The sequence below is a fragment of the Anomaloglossus baeobatrachus genome, chromosome 1 (assembly GCF_048569485.1).
Source record: "Anomaloglossus baeobatrachus isolate aAnoBae1 chromosome 1, aAnoBae1.hap1, whole genome shotgun sequence".
Classification (NCBI taxonomy): Eukaryota; Metazoa; Chordata; class Amphibia; order Anura; family Aromobatidae; genus Anomaloglossus; species Anomaloglossus baeobatrachus.
In genome coordinates this window covers 843,540,574-843,562,625 of record NC_134353.1, presented here as the reverse complement: position 1 = coordinate 843,562,625, position 22,052 = coordinate 843,540,574, and the positions used below count along the sequence as shown (strand labels likewise).

The following is a 22,052-nucleotide window of genomic DNA, read 5'->3' as shown; positions in this document are numbered from 1 at the left end:
AGCATCCTGAACTTAAGTGCGTTGCCAAACACTGCAAACCCGGAGTAAAGTCCCCTTTTGGATCGCAAGATGCAGGATAATGCAAGATCGCAGGAAAGTGGTCATGGCCCCGCAGCAGCGTTCTGGCACATGTCCCGCCTGAAGACAGTTCAATCCGGTCCCACCAGCGACGAGTATTCCAGAACTCAAACAGGGCTTAGTAGTAATCGCAGTGAGCTCAGGTCCCGACACACTCAGAGGCACCATCTCCAGCTGCCCAGCCTTGAGAGGGGGGCCAACCTGGAGACCGGCACAATGGACGGCCAATAATAAACACATCCAGTAACTCACATGCTTCCGGGGGTCGCAAGCGCACCATCGCATCCTGATGGAATCTTCAATTTCTCCAAAAACTGGAACCAATGGAGTTGGACGCGGACGCAACTGCGATCCCGAACAGCGCTCCACTCGCACGGTAGGAGAGATGGGGGAACCAAAGATTTATCGCGCCTTCAGTATCAAGGGACGCCGAATATCAACATAGGATGATCCGAAAACTATCGCAACAGCGATTCCAGGCGTCCCAGGAAAAGGAATCGTATCACCAACCTCAATCCAAAGGAGATGAAATAAACAATCAGAGCCACGATGCCATCACAACAGCGATCCTCCCGGCGTCGCTCATGGCTGTAACGCATCAGCGCTTCCTCTTCAGTGTATTGATCCAGTCATCCGCCTCCGCCGGAGATGTAAAGAACAAGGATCGCTCTTGATGAACCACTCTGAGACGAGCCGGGAAGATCATGGAATAAGCAATATGTTGATCTCTAAGGCGTTTTTTCACCTGAATGAAGGATGCCCTCGTTTTCTGAAGAGACGCAGAGAAGTCAGGAAAAATCAGTATGGGAGCATTATGATGCAGGATCGGGTCTTTGCGTCGCGCCGCACCAAGGATCGCATCTCTATCCCTGCTGCTCAACAGTCGGGCCAGGAGAGGTCTAGGCTGCGCTCCCGGGGGAGGAGGTCTGGCCGGTACCCGGTGGGCTCGTTCTATAGCGAATGCCGCTGACAGCGTCGCATCAGGGAAAGTTTCAGAAAGCCATGTTTCCATGAACTTACATGGGTCGCTCCCTTCTGCTCTCTCCGGCATCCCCAGAATTCTTAAATTATTGCGACGCAGGCGGTTTTCCAGATCGTCAGCCCTTTGCGCCCAGTTATTTGCCGCGCTCTCCAAAGAGGACAACCTGCCCGGCGTCGCTCTTGCGTCGTCTTCCAGCGTGGAGATCCGCTGCTCCGTCTCCTTTACCCGCTCTCTCAGATTTTGCAGATCCAGCCGGAGGAGTCCCACATCAATCTTAACCTCCTCGATTTTGCCTGTCAGCGACACTTTTGAATCCTGGATCGCCGCAAGTAACTGCGAAGTAACTTGCTGCAGGGTTAACTCCTGCGGCTCCTTGGATCCGGCCTCCATGCTCTCCTCCTCCTCCGCCTCACTGGATTCCCGCTCCGACTGCTTGCCGACGCCATCTTGCTGGGAGTCCCGAGCAAACTTCTTCAGCTTTTCAGCCGCCGCTGCGCTGCGACCTCTGCTCATGGTACCGATCAGAATGCTCACCGCACCACAGGGAATCCGGAGGTGTATTTAGGCACCAATTTCGGCAGGATTAATAGTATTTATCAGCGTTGGACTGCGGAGCTGCTCTCAGATGCGACCGCTCATGCTGCCTGCTGGCCACGCCCCCCCACGGTCATCTTATTTTAAGGAATGCAACACCCATCTGCCTCTTATTTCCTGCCTCCTTAGGGGTGTGGCACTTCAGATTGATTGACAGTTCACCTTAGTTGTGCTGCTGATCTAAACTGTGCTCCCTCTGACACTGCAAGCTGCAGTCATCCTGCCAGCTTCATAGTATATTGTGTATATATATACACACACACATACACAGTATATTTATATACAGTACAGACCAAAAGTTTGGACACACCGCCTCATTCAAAGAGTTTTCTTTATTTTCATGACTGAAAATTGTAGATTCACATTTAAGGCATCAAAACTATGAATTAACACATGTGGAATTAAATACTTAAAGTGTGAAACAACTGAAAATGTCTTATATTCTAGGTTGTTCAAAATAGCCACCTTTTGCTTTGATTACTGCTTTGCACACTCTTGGCATTCTCTTGATGAGCTTCAAGAGGTAGTCACCGGAAATGGTCTTCCAACAGTCTTGAAGGAGTTCCCAGTGATGCTTAGCACTTGTTGGCCCTTTTGCCTTCACTCTGCGGTCCAGCTCACCTCAAACCATCTCGATTGAGTTCAGGTCTGGTGACTGTGGAGGTGAGGTCATCTGGCGTAGCACCCCATCACTCTCCTTCTTAGTCAAATAGCCCTTACACAGCCTGGAGGTGTGTTTGGGGGTCAATGTCCTGTTGAAAAATAAATGATGGCCGATCTAAACGCAAACCGGATGGAATAGCATGCCGCTGCAAGATGCTGTGGTAGCCATACTGGTTCTGTATTCCTTCAATTTTGAATAAATACCCAACCGTGTCACCAGCAAAGCACCATCACACCTCCTCCTCCATGCTTCACAGTGGGAACCAGGCATATAGAGTCCATCTGTTTACTTTTTCTGCGTCGCACAAAGACACGGTGGTTGGATCCAAAGATCTCAAATTTGGACTCATCTGACCAAAGAACAGATTTCCACTGGTCTAATGTCCATTCCTTGTGTTCTTTAGCCCAAACAAGTCTCTTCTGCTTGTTGCCTGTCCTTAGCAGTGGTTTCCTAGCAGCTATTTTACCATGAAGGCTGCTGCACAAAGTCTCCTCTTAACAGTTGTTCTAGAGATGAGAAGGTGTGTCCAAACTTTTGGTCTGTACTGTGTGTGTATGTCTCTATCTCTATCTCTAGCTCTCTCTAGCTCTCTCGATCTCTCTCGTGTAATGAATATAATGTATATTACCGTATTTTTCGGACTATAAGACGCACCCCCCCCCCCCCCCCCCCCTCCAAATGTTAGGGGTGCGTCTTATGGTCTGTATATAGGGCTGCGGCTGGAATGAAGGTGCTGTGGTGGAGCAGGCCATCGGGGGCACGAGCAGGCTGCAGGCTGTAGCAGCGCCTGCCGTGACCACGTGGGCTCACTCATTACATATACACTCCCATCATCCCTCAGCGCTGAAGCCGGCGCTGACCGGTGGGTGGGATGATGGGCGGGGGGTGCGCGCATAATAAATAGCCAGCCGTGATCACCTTTGGCAACTACAGCCTGGAGTGATCATGTGCGGCTGTATTCACTGCAGTGAATAAGTATGGTACACTCACCGGCCACTTCCCTGCAGCATCTCGATCTCCTCCAGTCTGTCGGTCAGCTGATCTGTGTAGAGAGCGGTGAGCACAGCGATGACGTCATCGCTGTGCGCCCCGCTAGTCTCCACGCAAGTCAGCTGATCGGCAGACAGGGGGACATCGCGATGCTGCAGGAGAGGGATCGGTGACTGCTCCACACAGATCAGTGGCGCTGCTGCCGCCACAGACAGGAGAAGGAGCGATGCTGCATGGAGCGAGGAAAGGTGAGTATAAACGTTTGTTTTTTGTGTGATACAGGATACATGACATATAGCAGGATGAGGGTATATAGCAGCATGGGGCCATATAGCAGGATGGGGGTATATAGCAGGATGGGGCCATATAGCAGGATGAAGGTCTATAGAAGAATGGGGGTATATAGCAGGATGGCAGTATATAGCAGGATGGGGGTATATAGCAGGATGAGGCCATATAGCAGGATGAGGGTCTATAGAAGAATGGGGGTATATAGCAGGATGGCAGTATATAGCAGGATGGGGGTATATAGCAGGATGAGGGCATATTCCAGGATGGCAGTATATAGCAGGATGAGGGCATATACCAGGATGGGGTACCTTAGCAGAGAATTTGGGGACATTACCCCCATAACAGTGTCAGCAGCAGATCCTCGCCCCATAACAATGTGTCATGACGACATTCAATAATTATATAATATATATATATATAATTATTAAATCTCCGGTGACAGGTTCCCTTTTCAAAGTGATGAGACAACCCATTGTTTTGCACCATGGAGAGACTTTCTTACAGATGTGATCTAAGACAGATAATCTTTTCCTTGAAGAGATGTGACACTTTACGTAGCGCAGATGATTTCAATATGTTGAGACATCAAAACGATCTGCTCATAGTATTTACAGAATCCTGTTGCTCCTTATGTTCCAGTGAGGTTTTGCATTGTGCTTATGATTCATGAACACACGACGGTTTTTATATACACAAAGTAAAGAGCCTTTAATCTAATTTACAAAGTGCATGGATTAGTGTGCAGTCTCCGACAGGTGGTAACGTATTACGTAAATGCCTGGATAAGCAGATCAGCCAGGAGTCCTGGTATTTAGAAATTGCCAGCAGTAGTGATGATTTGTCCGTGCTGAATTGCTGCTATTCACTTCACTTTAAATGAAACTGTTAAAGGGAGCACGTCATCAGAAAATGTCTTATTGTTTAAATCAGGTTTTTTTTAATATTAAATTCATTTTTGTCAAACATTTTTTTTATTCCATAAATACATATAAAAAAATGGCTGTTAGGCCAGATACTAGACTCTACCTTCTTGTTCTTTTCAGTAGCCACACGGGCATATACAGCATTGGGGAGATTTTCTATCTGTTTTCTGACTTGTCTGGAGGGAGGGGTAGGAGGCGAGCTTTGACCATTAACTTTTTTTTATTGACAAATTCCATGTTTTCCACTACAGTATACAGAGAGGTGTTATCAGTCATTTTAATACTGCCTGTAATGGCATACTTGTATCATCCGGGACCGGAAGTGACTGGGTGTGACTGCCAGGAGATAGTGGGCACAGCGAAGACAGTGGGTGGGAGCGGAGATGGTGGGTGTGGAGTTCTTTATAATAGATGCTGGGGTCATAATTAAAGTTTGTTACTGGCTGCATAATAGAATATCATTTGGACATGTCATAGTGTCCCTTGATATACTGTGCATAGAGAAACACGGACCACCCTCACCAACTAAGCTTCGCCCCTGCACCCATCCCACCTAGGGGTCTTACCACCCAGACCCTTGCTTCTATTTTCAATAACTCCATGACGACGTGGACTTAAAAATTATTTATTTCACTGCCCCTCAAAAGGAAACGCCTAAGCTGATCACTTCCACCCTATCTCCACTCCTGCCCACTATCTTTAGGTGCTCCCACTCACTCTGTCCGCTCTGCCCACTATTTCTGGGTGCTCCCATTCACTGTCTCCGCTATGAACACGGTCTCCGCCCCACCCACTATCTGTGGGTGCTCCCGCTCACGATCTCCGCTATGCCTTTTGTCTCCGCCCCACCCACTATCTCTGGGTGCTCCCGCTCACTGTCTCCACTATGCCTTCTGTCTCCGCCCCACCCACTATCTCCGCTCTGCCCACTATCTCTAGGTGCGCCCGCTCACTGTCTCCGCTCTGCCCACTATCTCTAGGTGCTCCCGCCCACTGTCTCTGCTCTTCCCACTATCTCTGGGTGCTCCTTCTCACTGTCTCCGCTATGCCTTCTGTCTCCGCCCCACCCACTATCTCTGGGTGCTCCCGCTCACTGTCTCCGCTCTGCCCACTATCTCTAGGTGCTCCCGTCCACTGTCTCTGCTCTTCCCACTATCTCTGGGTGCTCCTTCTCACTGTCTCCGCTATGCCCACTGTCTCTGGGTGCTCCCGCTCACTGTCTCCGCCCCACCCACTATCTCTGGGTGCTCCCGCTCACGGTCTCTGCCCCACCCACTATCTCTGGGTGCTCCCGCTCACGGTCTCTGCCCCACCCACTATCTCTGGGTGCTCCCGCTCATTGTCTCCGCTATGACCATGGTCTCCTCCCTACCCACTATCTCTAGGTGCTCCCGCTCACTGTCGCCGCTCCCCCTACTATCCCTGGGTGGTCATGCCCAGTCACTTCCGGTCTCCAATACTGCAAGTATGCCCCTGTAATGATAATGAGACTGCAGAAATTGATCTGTACAGAACAGGGAGAGTGAGCCTAGTATTAGGCCTAGTAGTAAGTGTAAATATTGCAAGATTTGAGTCTGTTTAGGAAATAAAGATAGTATGTTTTAAATACACGAATATATAAAAATCTGATGTAAATAGGTAATTTTTTGATGATACGTTCATATACAATGCTTTTTGGACTTGCTTAGCTACATAATATTATAGAAAATGCTTCCCCCCCCCCCATCACTTTGTTAATGGAGCGGGTTAGAGCATTTCTCAGCTGTCTCTGTAGCCTTGCCCGCTGTTCACTGCCGGTAGCTTTCATGGTGTAGCGCACATGTAGTCTGCTGCAGCCGTAAATGTGTCCACAAGCCATCCATGTGGAAACTTAATATTCCCTGTATCTGTATTTTTATTTTTTTTTTTGGCTGCCAGCAATTCCAATACTATTAAATTATGGAATACCTGCAAAGTCCCTCACAATGTTTCCGAAAGATTATTTAACAATGTAGAGTTCTGCAGCGTGTTTTTTAACGCCTCCATAATTACAAAAGAATGAAGAAATAATAGACTGTGTTCATTAAATATATCCTTCCATTTTGTGTTTACAGCTCCAATCTAGACCTATACGTCTCCATGGTTTGTTCGTGCCACTGATCCTGCAGATGAATTATAGTTCTTTTGGTTATGCTTTCTCTTACATTGTCTGTTAGCACAAAAAGGTGCAGATGGCAGGTAGGAACACACGACTGCATGACCAGACTACATATTGTCATAGCTTGTAGTCTATAACCATGGAGACACATATGTTCGCAATGGAACTGTACACACATGCATTTGTTTTATTTTTTATAGTGTATAAAGTTTGGCAGTAAAAAAAAAACCTTGTAAAAGTATATGCAGCCTTTGGTAGAAAGGAAAAAAAAAAGTGGAGAAAGTTCAGTTCCCTGTCCCCAGTCTGTGTACACAGGTAGCGTGATGGCGTTGCAACAACGAAACGCACGTCGTGGTGCCTGCTCTTCTGTCTCTCATTTCCACCTCAGCTCTGTTAATCCTCTTACAGCATGACCACAAGTAGTTTTACATCTGCTGGCTTTTTACCTTTTGTTTGCACATTACTTCTGGGTTCTCATGCAAGGAACTCTATTATATTGCTATAGTACTGCATTATCCTGACACATGCAGTTAATTTTACTATACTGTTTTTGCATTAGTTTGTTGCTATTCTTTATATTGGTCTTTTTACCTATGTTTAGTACATGTCCTCGTGGGACGAGGCATTACATGGTACAGCCCGGCTATGTTATATAATATGCCCATTTTTTTTTATTTTTCTATTACTATTTTGGACATATACTAATTATTAACACCTGCTTTTGTATACCACTAACTGCATTACTATAACTGCATTACTATTTGTCTTATCCCATCTTATCTTATCCCAAAAAAAAAATAATAAAATCCCATGACTCATTGCTATGTATATAAACTACAGTATAAATTCTACACATTTTGTTTTTTTTTTTTCAATAAAATTATTCTGATTGGGTTAGGTCTTCAATTTTCTCTATTCGGTTTTATACTTTAAAGAGGTTGTCCACTACTTAACAGTGATGTCCTATCCTAAGGATAGGTCATCAATGTCTGATCGGCTAGGGTCCGATACCTCACCCCCCCGCTGCTCAGCTGTTCTCAAGCTGTTGGCTGCAGCAGGTAGCTATAAATGCTCAGTTCTGGAGCTGCCCCGTCTTCTGATGGCGGCCGTGGCCGGGTACTGCACATTCACCTCCCATTCGAATCACCTAAGAGGCGGATGTGCAGGACCCGGCTGTTGCCACTATCAGAAGATGAGGCAGCTCCAGAACTCAGAATTTCGTGCTGCCGACGGCCTGAGAACAGCTGATTGGCGGGGGTGCGGGGTGTCAGACGCTGATGACCTATCCAAAGGATAGGCGATCAATTTTAAAGTCGTGGATAACTTCTTTTTATAAACGTCGGGGATCGCGCAGCAGGGGAGAGTCAGACGGGCTGTCCTCTGTGGCCTCTCTGCACTTGCTGACAGTGACACAGGTTCCTCCCCACACACGCATTCAGGGAAAGACCTGTTATTCAAGGTGAGAGGGCGGGGAGAAGTTTCTGAGTACTCGCCTGTCTGACTAGTCTTCTGTGCGGCTCTGCCCCTGCCAGCTTTTAGGCCTTGTGCGCACGTTGCGTTTTTGGCTGCGTTTTTCGGATACAGTTTTGGTCCCAAAGCTGCATTCATTGCCTTCCTCAGCAAAGTCTGAGATTTCATTGCTGTCTGCACATTGCACATTTTTTTTGGCTGCGTCTTTGTGGTGACCAAAAAGATGCAGCGTGTCAATTCTTTTTGCGTTTTTGCTAGTGTTTTTGAGCCCTTCCAGTCAATAGATTTGACTTAAACAAACTAAGCAAAAACACTGTAAAAAAAAAAACAACAAAAAAAACCCAGTAAAATGCGGCAAGAAATTCATGCGGAAGGAGGGATTTTTGGGACCAAAAATGTGCATCTTTGTAGTCACCACAAAGATGCAACATGTGCACATAGCCTTAAAGTATCTTTTGCTCAAAAACGTTGCATCATTTCAGAATGAAACATGCCTGGCTGAGATCATACAGTCAGTACCTGATACATGCTGCTCGTCCATCGGGCAGAATGTTTCTAAAACCATGTTTTTCTCTGTAATGCAGCAGTTATTCAGAGCTGATCCCAAAAAATGGGCCAGCACACTTGTTGGTGTTAGTGCTATGTGTAGGTGCTTGTTCACACTGGCCATTAGCTGATAACTGCCTGCATCACTGCTGGCACCTGGAGAGGTGGATCATTTACAGACAGGACCAACTGCCTTATAATGGTGGGATGGCTTTTATGCTTTTTTGATCAAAATAGTGCCCCTATGTTATTTACATATACTATTACTATTGATTTACTTATTTACTGCAGGGTACTTGTTGTTTTTATCCCAGGTTTTAGCATTTCTGAGTTGCACATATCTGGCTGATATTATGCAGCCATAGTCTGCTACATGGTAGTGATGTGTCGGTCGCAAACGATCCGACACAAAGATCCGGCTCCCTGTAGTGACTGACAGGAGCCGGATCACCAGTGTGAGCCACTAAGATCACTAAACTGCTCTTTTCGCCGCTGAAACCCCGCCCACCCACGGCTAAACTCTGCCTACTCAACAATATAATTGGTCATTTGTAAGTGGGCGGGGCTTAGCCGTGGGTGGGCGGGGTTTCAGCGGCGTTACTATAATCTTAAATATGTGGTCACCTGGGGTGAACACATATTTAATAAGGAGCCAAGAACGATCTGAAAGATCCGGCTCTTTTTGGTGAGCGGAGCCATGGGAACCGGATCACCAAAAAGAGCCGGACTGCCCATCACTACTGCATGGTGCCTGGGGATCGAGCAGCCTGTATCCGCTGTCAGGTTCCTATATATTTGTGTCTGTGTGTGAACAGGCCATTAAATGTTACCAATTGACTTGTGCATTTATTAACCCTAGAACGCATACCTGGGGCCTTGCAGGCCTGCTAGGTTACTTGTTTTCTATGGTTGATTTCTATGGTTGCACATTCTAGGGTTAATGCTGTGTTTAAGCAAATGTACATGGGTCTTACCTCTGGAAGTGATGAGCTGAGCTGCAGGCGATGAGCTGCTGCGCTCCGGTGCGGTTTACTCCAGCAGCAGGAATGGACACTGTGATTGACGTTTTCAGCATCTTCATATGAGACAAATCTCTACTCAGGAGATCATGCAGAGCCAGGCGGTAGCTGTAACCTTCTCTGTGGCCGTGGCCATGTTTTGAATGGCCAGTGTTCTACAGGAGAGAAATAAAATACCTGCAGAGACGTTTTCTGATATACGCTCAGTTGTTTAAGGGAAAATCTGCATTTTTATTACCGGGGGTCATAACTTTAGAAGGAGGGGAACAGAATGGGAAGGAATACTGCATAAATCTACAAAAATATTTCAGTGACTGGCCCTTTCCAAGGGATCCGCACTAGACGTACCCAAAACACCAAGCAAATAAAAAGATGCAGCGTGACAGTCAGTTGTTTGTTCTGTGTTATGGAATACAGCAGGTTTTCTTGCAGTTCTGTGTAAGGCCATAGATCGCTCCATGACAGCTCCATCACCTGTGGCTTTACACAGGACTGCAGGTAAACTTACTGCGGGCACACGTGGCTGCACTGTGTGATATCACCGTGGCCTGTTTCCTACAGTGAGAGATATTATATGCGGTAGATACTTCTGTGATGTAATGGTGCACAGAGATGTAGCAGAACGGAGCTTATTATCAGTTACATCATTTAAAAAAAAATAAAAAAAACACCATAAGTAGAAATAATGTAGCGGAATTTACCTGCCGTTCTATGTAAAATCATATATTATATTGTAAAATCACAAAGTAAACCGAATTGACAGTTGAATTTGTTATGTAGCCCTAAATAAAACCACAGGTAATACCGTAATTACTTAGAGTTCACAGATGTAGCAGTGTTGAGATTGTGCTATATGCCTAGGTAAATATTGTAAAATCGTATAATGCACAGATTGTAACGCATTAACATACCGTAATTACAAGATACATTAGGATAAGGTGGTGGGGATTCCCTTCAGCCACATATATCAAGAACATCATGTATAGCAGGGGTGAGGAACCTTTTTTTCAGCCGGGGGCCATTTGGAATTATCTACCAACCTTCGGGGGCCGCACCAAATTATCAATGTGAAAATGACCCAGCTATATTTGGTCAAACAATTAACTCACCCTATTGTGGTGGCCGGAGCTGCTTCTCTTTGGTGCAGCTGTGATGTTTGGTGATACTAATAATGTTTCTTCTCACAGCTACTTTTTCATTTTTGTCTGGGTCTGGAGCACAGTCAACTGTTTGTGATAAGATTGGTAAATCATATACATCACTTAACAGACTCTGTATATACATCACAGGAGACACTGGGGGCACATATATCACATAGGAGACACTGGGACTGCTGTATATACATCACAGGAGACACTGGGGGCACATACATCACACAAGGGGCTGGGGACATGTATATGCCCCCAGCCCCTCCTGTGATGTATATGCCCCCCGCCCCTCCTGTTATGTATAAGTCACAGGAGACGCTGAGGACATGCACATCACAAGAGGGGCTGGGGCACAGGCGCTACACAAGAGGGGCTGGGGCACAGGCGCCACACAAGAGGGGCTGGGGCGCAGGCGCCACTGGGGGGGGCACAGATATCACTTGCGGAGCCCTGACATCAGTGGGGGGGGGTGGCGGAGGGACACACAAACCTGGGGTGATACACCGCATTGGGGGGCACACAACACTGAGGGGAGGGGGGGCACAAAGCACTGGACAGGGTACACAGTAGCAGAGGGCAGGCGCTGGACACACAGCAGCGCCGGACTCACAGCACCGGAGAGCAGGCACCGGGCACGCAGCTCCGAGGGCCGGGGGGTGGGCACTTAGCTCCGAGGGCCGGAGGGCGGCCACGCAGGGCAGAGGGCGGGCAATGCAGAGCACTAAACCCGCCCACAAAGGAAGTCCTCTCTCGCTGGCACTGGCCAGCGGGAGAACGCATTGGTAAGCACAGCAGCACATGTGCGGATTTAAAGGGCCGGCGGCCTACAAGATAGTGGTGGCGGCTCGCACTGATGTATAGAGATGTAGCAGAGTTGAGTTGGTGCAGTACAAGGATCTTATCATGTTTAATCAGCAGTCTGTAGACTGTGAGCCTTTGTGGGCAGGGTCCTCTCTCCTCCTGTACCTGTCTGTTTTGTACTTTAATGATTGTTGTACTAGTTTTTTTATGTATACCCTTTTCACTTGTAAAGTGCCATGGAATAAATGGCACTATATTTAATAATAATAATAGTTGTCCATAAGACGGCAGATGAGTGATCACAATAATGCAGCCTCAGAATTAAAGTGAATCGGTCACCAGGTTTTTGCCACCTAATCTGAGAGCAGCATAATGTGGGGGCAGAGATCTTCATTCAAGTGATGTGTCACTTACTGGGCTGCTTAGTGTACTTTTGATAAAACCACTAATTGGGCGTCACGGTGGCTCAGTCTTTTTCTCAGTCTTGCAGCGCTAGGGTCTTGGATTCAAATCCCACAAAGGACACTATCTGCAAGGAGTTTGTATGTTCTCCCCGTGTTTGCGTGGGTTTCCTCCCACACTCCAAAGACATACAGATAGGGACTCTAGATTGTGAGCCCCAGTGGGGGCAGTGATGCCAATGTTTGTAAAGCGCTGTGGAATTAATAGCGCTATATAAATGAATAAAATTATTATTATTAATTAATCAGCAGTAGGTTATCATTACAGGACTACTTGGCGTGCTGCAGGTAGTTCAGCATATTCGTGAGCGCTGTATAACTGCCAGATCTGCAGCAGAGATAACGTTTATTTTATCATAATGACAGCAAACAGCTCAGTAAGTGACACATCGCTGGAATCAGGGTCTCTAACTCTACATTATGCTGCTCTCAGATGGGGGAGCAAAAACCCTTTTGACAGATTCCCTTTAAATGGCAAGTTCAGATATGCTTCATCAGTGCAAGCACAAAGCTGTCCACAGGAATGGACCCCATAAGTAGGATTCTGTTATCATAAAGAGTTTTGAAGGAACAGCGCAGGAAATTGTGTACGCTGCATCGGTACAGAACACGGTGCCTGTAAAGCTCCGCCCCAAGCCACACCTACATACAATATAGCGTACGCTAACCCTGCTGTAAAGTATGGGGGGGTGCGACCTGTCATTGTCGTCATAGCTCTTTCCATTGTGCAGTGAAATAAATCTTCTAGTCTGTTATGACGCACTATTTATTACTATTCCCTTTTTTGTCTTGTGTCCAGGCCGTCCAGCCGTCTACAGGAGAAGTGATATTTGACAGTTTTCATGACTCTAAATCCCGCTCTGAGTTGGAGACAAGAATACTACGTCTGCAGCCGGCTGAAATTTTACTTCCCTCTGAAATTTCTGAAGGAACTGAAAAGCTGATCTCTAGTATAACGGCAGCATGGTGAGTGCACGGCGTAATGTCTTGTGAACAGAAAAAAAAACGAAGCAGAAAGGAAAATAATACATCAATAACTATCAGAAATGCTCCCACAGGTCCACCAGGTGGTGCTGTGCTGTAATAAAAGGGTTCTGTAGTTCCAGTACTCTGGTTGAATGTAGTTGAACATTAAAGAGGTTGTCCAGGCTTGGTCTGAAGTCTGCAGTCACTGTCACAAGAGCCTCTAGAGGTGAGGGGGTTACGCTGCAGGTGTGAGACCGGGTGCCACTCGGGAAGACTGGTGCTGCGACAGCTGGCGCCAGGGGTACAGAAGCAACAGTCTCTGGAGATAGGTGACAGCAGGTGTCGAAGTGTCCACTAGGATAGATGTGGCAACAGCAGCTGGTGAAGATACTTCACGGCAGTGGGTATCGTAATTGGCAGCCGGGGTGGCAGCTTGTAGCAGCAGTGGCAGGTTAGGGATAACAGCCGCAGTACACTGAAACACAAACATGTCAGCAACAGAGACAAGCACAATAGAACAACAGCAGCACGGTGCTATGGGACCTTGGAACTAGCAACATGTAGGACCAGGCACTCCATAAGGGGAGGAAGTACCTTAAATAGCTGCAGACTCGCAGCTAACTTGAGAGGCACTTCCGGGTTAAAGGTACGCTGGCCCTTTAAGAAAAGGGTGTGGCTTTGCACCATTTCCTAGAGCAGAAGCAGGAAATCTGCGATGAGAATACCGCCTCTGGGAGACAGCAGCATGGGAAGGGACTGGAGCGGCCACCGCAGGACAGACAGACTGGTGAGCGAGCAGACATCCCCGCCGGGGGAGGGAGCAGGTCCATGTGGAGACGCCGATGTGGGCGTTAAAATTGTGATGAACCCCAATCACTAATTAGGCAAGAATCTGTTGTCATCAGTCAGGATTTGGGCCAGAAGATGATATCCAGCTGCCAGGGGGAAGTGCACAAGTCTTGCAAAATAAGGGTCATCACTGTAAATATCGAGCCTTTACATAAACATGTTGGATTTGTTAATAAAAGTGTAAAAACATGTGAAACGCTGATAATTGTACTTCAGTAATCATAAAAACATCTGACTACAAGATGGAAAAACACTGAAGCCGCAATCTGTGTGAAAACTAAAATTTGTGTCCGTGTCCAAACTTTCGCCCACCACTGTACACTGTGCAATTTCCTTCTAGAATCTGAATCAGTTAGGAACGTTTTCTATATAAATTGCCGTGTAGGGAAATCTGATTTGCTAAAATGTGTAATAATCCGCATTATTGGGATATATTCAGGGTTTCCTTTTCATGATCGTTTTCTTCCTGCTTTCTATATAAAGGCCCAGTCACACACAACGACTTACCAGCGATCCCGAAAACGATGCGACCTGATAGGGATCGCTGGTAAGTCGCGGGGAGGTCGCTGGTGAGATGTCACACAGTCAGATCTTACCAGCGATGCAGGAACAATACAGGTGGCAGTAGCGACCTGTATAACGATCTCAGCAGTCACTGGGACCCTGTCACACAGTGTCAAACACAGCGATGTGTCCTGCCCAGCAGAACATAGTCTTTGAAGAAAATGGCCTGGACCATTCGGCAACGACCGGCGACCTCACAGCAGGGGCCTGATCGCTGGTAGGTGTCACACATAACAAGATCGCTAACGGGATCGCTACTGCGTCACAGAAACCGTGACTCAGCTGCGATCTCGCTAGCGATCTCGTTATGTGTGACGGTACCTTAATGGTGCTCATCCTAGAAAACTATAAATGAGCATCTGGGTGATGTGATGGATAACCGCACGGTAATGTAAATCTATAAGTGATGGTAACATATAGTTGTATTTGGAGTGAACATCGCCCGCTTTATCCTTGGGAATTCGGCCTATCAGCGCTCGGGTCATTGAGCCTAGGTGGGGACAATACTAATATTTTAGCCGTTGCTTATATCGGGATACCTGCCCTTAGCTGTGTGCCGTGTTTACTGCGGTGTAATTACAGAGCACACTGGAGTGTATTATCACATTATCACCATTCTGTCGGAACACTTCACATTGAATTTGGGTTCTTTTTAAATCTTTTCTTGCTTTCCTGAGAAGATTGCTTTCCGAGCTTCCCTCTGAAGTGGGTGTCTAGCGAGTTCCCAAATGTGGGATGCAGTGTAATTACTGTGCTGAAATAAAAAATATAGGCTGTTCTCTGCTGTCACTTTCATGCCTTTGACAGTAACAGTACATGGCAACAGTTTCTAAAGTTTTGGCATTTCAGCTTGTGAATGTTTTGAGATAACTCTTTGACAGTCGGTTATGAAACAGAAATGCAAATGTCCTTACATATAAGACATGGATAAATCAATTCTCTGCACGTGGCGTCGTCTCCTGCCTCGTACTTATATACTGTGAAAAATGATTTGTTTTTGAACCATTTAGTTCCTCTGTTTTTAACCTACGACCAGAAGAGTATTGAAGTATTCGATTTTGTTTTCGAAGTATTATTTAGGTCCCCCCTGATTTAAAGAGCTTTTCCATCATTTGCCGTCCGTATCTGCGCTCGTGGATTACTTCTATAGTGTTGGACTCTGTTCATATGGCAGAGTCCGTCAGACAATCCTTGTGGAGCAGCGTGCTGAAAGCCAGGTGCTAATTTCCTTCCACAGCTGGTCTCCTCCTATTTAAGGCTGAGGTTTATAGTAGGAGATCGCCGAAGATGGTCTGCTTGCAGTGGGGAAATCCCGGCGTTTGTGGCATACCTCTATTTGGTGACCAGCTAATCGTTGTCAGGCTCGGTTTGAGAGTTCCTTGGTGTGAAGTACTCCTACTCCTTTTGGTTTATTCCCTCTGGTGTTGCTTTGTCTCTCATCTGTGGTCCTTTGCAGTGTGAGTGTGTTTCAGTTTTATCCCCTTGTCTGTGCCTTTGGGAGGTTGCCACCTGGGCTCCTGACCATCCTGGGGTTGGTGTTTTAAGGACAGGGCCAGGTGACAGAGCTTAGGGTGGTGACCTGGACCTCCCTACCATAAAGGGTACCTCAAGGGTCAGGGTGAGCTCAGGGCCCAGTGTCTCAGGGCTAGCGTAGCACCCCCCTGACATTCCCTCATTCAGAAGAACTCATCAGTGAATGTAATGCATGTTTCAGAGTTGTCGTCTTCTATCAAGATGTTAAATGTTATATGCACCTGTTACGTGCTGTTACTTCTTTGTTACACAAGAAAGTATCTATCCTAGAACAGTCCTCCATGACAATTTTGCATCTGAATGACTGTTATGTCAACCCTTGTGAGAATATTCAACGAACTCCAGGATTTCTTAAATTGAACGCGATAGGCCTGCAACAAAGGCAAGAGGTGTAGCTGAGGAGGAGTTATGACAACTGGAGTTGCAGAGTTGTAATCCACAGTGAAGCTGGGTAGACTCAATAATATAGCGAAGGAACCAAAGTAGTGGTGACTCAGTGTATCAGACCTGGCACACAGATATAGCAGAACTGAAATGATGATGTAGAAGTGTTACCCAGAAACAAGGCTCATACTGTATGTAGTATTTGGATGTGCAATAATGTCCAAAGGTAGAACCAGCACACTGATATAGCAGAGTTTAAAGGGAATCTATCAGTTCCTCTATGCCCTCCAACCCAGCAGCATTCATATCGGTATGCCCAAATTCACTCCCCAACCAGCCCTGTATAACGCTGTTCACTAGAATCAATATGTAAAACAATGATTTATAAACTCTGCTATTCCTATGCTAATTAAGCTTGTGACAGGTCGATTGCTCGTTACGTTCCCCAGACTAGTTGGCCCTCCTTCCATGTTATCATGCCCCTGTGGGTGTGATAACATGTTTTTCACGAGCCACAGCCACCGCCAGCTCCATGCGTGTGGCACTGTTCCCTCATATTGAGTGTCTGAAGCTGGGTGTACACGTCCTGGCTTCAGAGAGGCACACTGCGCTTGATCGGAAGAGCAGCTTGTGCCCTTGCGATTATGCTCTAAAGTCAGGACGTGTACACCTGGCTTCAGACACTCAATGTAAGTGAACAAAGCAATGTCCATGCGTGAGATTTCCAGAAGCTGGTGGTGACGTCAGATCGTGGAAATAATGTTATTGCACCCACAGGGCGCGTGATAACATGGAAAGAGGGCTGACTAGTCTGGGAAACTAATGCCCCATCGACCATTCACAGGAGACCTATTTCACATAGGAGTAGTGGAGTTTATAAATCCTTTTTTAAACATTTGATTTTAGTGAATAACATTATATAGGGTTTGTTAGGCAGGGAATTTGGGCATACAGATTTGAATCCTGCTGGGTTGGAGGACATAATAGGGTTCCTGACAGGTTTCCTTTCATGGCAGAGTTTGAGCTATGATGTAGCAGAAATATCTGTCACGGTTGACACAGTCCTGTGGTATCTGGCTGTAGAAGGTCGCTGTTTTTAGCTACACAAACTGCTTCCTGACATTCTATTCTTCTTTCTGTCATGTAAATAGAATCCTGTTTGTCTTTCCTGTATGGCGTTAAGGTGGTGTCACACACAGCGACGACGACAACGACGTCGCTGCTAAGTCACCATTTTCTGTGACGTAGCAGCGACGTCCCGTCGCTGTCGCTGTGTGTGACATCCAGCAACGACCTGGCCCCTGCTGTGAGGTTGCCACTCGTTGCTGAATGTCCAGCTTCATTTTTTGGTCGTCGCTCTCCCGCTCTGATGCACACATCGCTGTGTGTGACAGCGAGAGAGCGACGAACTGAAGCGAGCAGGGAGCAGGAGCCGGGATCTGGCAGCTGCGGTAAGCTGTAACCAGGGTAAACATCGGGTAACCAAGGGAAGACCTTTCCCTGGTTACCCGATATTTACCTTTGTTACCAGTGTCCGCCGCTCTCGCTGCCAGTGCCGGCTCCCTGCTCTCTGCACATGTAGCTGCAGTACACATCGGGTAATTAACCCGATGTGTACTGTAGCTAGGAGTGCAGGGAGCCAGCACTAAGCGGTGTGCGCGGCTCCCCGCTCTCTGCACATGTAGCACAGCGGCGCGTGACGTTATGATCGCTGCTGCGTCTGCTGTGTTTGACAGCAAAGCAGCGATCATAACAGCGACTTACAAGGTCGCTGTTGAGACACAGAAAATGGTGACGTAACAGCGACGTCTTTGTCGCTATGTGTGAACCCAGCTTTAATCTTTTTCGGAACCTGTGGATATCCTCAGCTCTCAGTTGTTAATCCTCATCACTACACCTTGTGTCTTTAAATACCTGTATTTCCCATTGGTGTTTGCTTGTGATAGTTAAATTTTATATACAGGTTTGAGAGCAAACAGTTGGCTTGTAATCTTCTTGATAAGCATTGTTGTATGTTGCTGTACCTCTCTCTTAAGGCCCAGTCACACACAACGACTTACCAGCGATCCCGAAAACAATGCGACCTGATAGGGATCGCTGGTAAGTCGCTGGGAGGTCGCTGGTGAGATGTCACACAGTCAGATCTTACCAGCGATGCAGGAACAATACAGGTGGCAGTAGCGACCTGTATAACGATCTCAGCAGTCTCTGTGACCCTGTCACACAGTGTCAAACACAGCGATATGTCCTGCCCAGCAGGACATCGCCTTTGAAGAAAATGGCCTGGACCATTCTGCAACGACTAGCGATCTCACAGCAGAGGCCTGATCGCTGGTAGATGTCACACATAACAAGATCGCTAACGGGATCGCTACTGCGTCACAGAAACCGTGACTCAGCTGCGATCTCGCTAGTGATCTCGTTATGTGTGACGGTACCTTTTAGTGATCTTGGCGATCATTTGTTCATTTACTTTCCCCTTTTTGTGTTCCCTGTGTGTTCTTTAGATCATAGTAGGGTTGACCAAGTGCTCATCCCATCCATTTCTTACCTAGGGCCCAGTTTAGGGTCAGACAGGACCAGGTATCCTGCTCAACGCATAGGTGCGGAATCTCTAAAGGGTGGTCAAGGAAGACCGGGGCCAGTGAAAGGTTTGATCAGGGGGTCATCATCTCCCCCTTCTCTAGACACAGGGTTTCCCTCTTTCCTTCCCTCCCATTTCACTGTTCGCTTGGAATTTCCCCATACCTAGCGTGACAATACCCCACAATGACGATCAGAGGTAGTAGAGCTGGGTTTGTTATAAAGTCCATTACACTTTGCAAAAACAGAAGTGTCAAGCAGACCACAGTGTCCTGTGTGGACGCCCGTTACTTGAATCCCGTCACACTACTTGAGCTAGCCTATGTGGCTGTGGCAATTCCTCATACAAACGAGTAAAGAGACCTGTTGGCAGCAGAAGGAGGACACAGAGGTGAGTCACAAATGAATGATCAGGGGCAAGTTAAAACATGGTTAAATAGATACTTTTGAAGACTTTGCACATTTTACAACATATGTCCTTGAAAACATTTTGGGCTAAAGTATACTTTCCTCCAAAAGTAAAAATTTCACATGTGTAGTAAAATGTGTGAATTATTTTTATTCTAAGTTTATCCCTTTTATCTGCCAAGATTTGTCATTGTCCACTGAATCAGGACTAACTATTGTGCTCCATTATAATTCTCTTGGCTGTGTAGCCTGTTCTTCCCATTCTTATACTTATTATTAGCCCTTATGATTATATCAGCATGTCCCTTACTTTCTTTCTTTTTTTTTCCTCTATGCCTGACTTTGTCAGCTAATTCATGCTGCCTAAACTACGGCGGGATGAATCCGAGCCTGGCTGTGTATTTGCAGTGGAGCATTTGAAATTTTATAGTTTGAAGAGTTTTCCTGGGACCACAGGTAGAGTCGAGACTGTACCGGCACCACCCCTATCCAGCTCATCCTAGTGAGGCTTCAGGTGATTAACAGGTCTCTCGCTAAGTACACTGATGGGATAGTCCTGTCAATGATCCCTTGCAGCGTAGGGAAGTCCTCTCCAGGAGGTTTAACCAGACTAGCCCCATGCCCCTATGGTCTTCAGCCCCCTTCTTAGTTATATTTTCTCTGAACCACTAGAGCGTAGCCAGACTCTGATTCATTATACCCATGGTTTGGGCAGCATGAATCACCTGATATGATCCATTTAATGTGAGTGTCCTCAGCATGTCCTGGTCCTTCTTTTGTAGAAAATTCTGTGGGCGCCTCAGCTTCAGGCTGGTTCTTGTATGCCTACATCATATTCTCTTTAGTGGACATTCAAGATATTGTAGCATTATTACATTCACTTCAATGGAATATTGCTGCAAGGTTTTGAACAGCTGCTTTAAAAATATGGTTCAGGCAAGTAAGAACCAGTCTGCAGCTTATGTTAACCGTGAATAGATCGAAAAGAGTGGCAATAGTTGGACTGCCAAAGATCTAATATTAATGACATTCCAAAGATAAACCATCACTTGTTAGAGACTGGAAAACTCCTTTATGCAAAAAGACTTACAACACAAGTTAGGGTACTGTCTCACTAAACGACGTACCAGCGATTCCGACCACGATTTGACCTGGTCAAGATCGCTGGTACGTCGCTGGTGAGCTGTCAATCAGGCAGAACTCACCAGCCACCAGCGACTCTGCACTTGGTAACCAAGGTACACATCAGGTTACTAAGCAAAGCGCTTTGCTTAGTTACCCAATATTTACCCTGGTTTCGTGTGTAGGGAGCCAGCGCTGGCAGCCTGTAAGCGTGTACGTTGGTAACCAAGGTAAATATCGGGTAACTAAGCAAAGCGCTTTGCTTAGTAACTCGATATTTACCTTGGTTACCAGCATACACCACTTAGCGCTGGCTCCCTGCACACGTAGCCAGGGTAAATATCGGGTAACTAAGCAAAGCGCTTTGCTTAGTAACCTGATGTGTAACCTGGTTACGTGTGCAGGGAGCCAGCATTAAGCAGTGTACGCTGGTAACCAAGGTAAATATCGAGTTACTAAGCAAAGCTCTTTGCTTAGTTACCTGATATTTACCTTGGTTACCAGCGTACGCTGCTTACACAGTCGGTGCTCGTTGGTCTCCCGCCATCAAACACACCAATGTGTGCTGCACAACGGGAGACCAACGAGCAAAAAATGAACCAGAACAGTGTGTAACGATCAGCGATTTCTCAGCAGGGGCCAGGTCGCTGCTTAGGGTCACACACAGCGAGATCGCTGATGAGGTCACTGGTACGTCACAAAGCCTGTGACTCCGCAGCGATCTCGCTAGCGATCTCTCTATGTGAGAAGTACCCCTTATGCACAGAATGTTCCCCAAACAAAGGTCAGAACACATAAACAGCATGATTATATGTAGAAAATATATAATTAGAGGAGCAGAGCTGTGTCATTGCGGACAATTCTTGCAGCTCTCATTTCATCGCAGTCACTGTCTTGGGGAGGGATAGTATGGTAGAGCTGACAATGCTGTGAGGGAAGAGCACTGCAGTAGTTGTTTGTAATGACACACTTCTGCTCACTTTCCCTATGCTGCCTAGCTCTGCTGTACTCCTCTCTTCCTCCCACTATCTGCCTTGAAATGAGATCTGCAATAAGTGTTTGTAAAGATACACAGCTCTGCTCTCCTCTTCTGGTTGTCATCACAGAACTGTTTTTTTTTTCTTCCAAAAATAAGACTTCCCTAAAAAATAAGCCCTAATAGGGATTTTCAGAGTGGGGTTTAAATATAAGCCCTACCCTGAAGATTAGCCCTAGTCGTGATTCAATACTGAAGTGTCCATGCACCTAAAAAAGTTAGATACTGCAGGACACTTCATTATAGCAGCGGACACCTCAATCATTCTCACCAGACATTGAGCGGGAGGCCCTGCAGTGGATCACAAACTCATTGGATCATAGAGAAAAAGGGGGCAGCCTTCCCCTACTGGGATCCCCAACAACAACAAGAGACCATAGACAATTAAAGGAGAGAAAGAGTTGCTGTACAAAAATGGATCGACCAACAAACTTTGTATAAATAAACAAAAAAATATTTTATTTGTACTAAAGAGAAGCATACATAAATTACTCACAGAACAA

General features: G+C 46.5%; 1 protein-coding gene across 1 annotated transcript in view; it reads left to right on the top strand.

Moving 5' to 3' along the window:
* MSH3 (mutS homolog 3) overlaps positions 1 to 22,052 on the top strand; it is a 267,619-nt gene that overhangs the window by 55,691 nt on the left and 189,876 nt on the right. Inside the window, exon 8 of the mRNA XM_075325143.1 lies at positions 12,904 to 13,070. Within this exon, the coding sequence (XP_075181258.1) occupies positions 12,904 to 13,070 (167 nt within the window). The remainder of the gene's footprint in view (positions 1 to 12,903; positions 13,071 to 22,052) is intronic.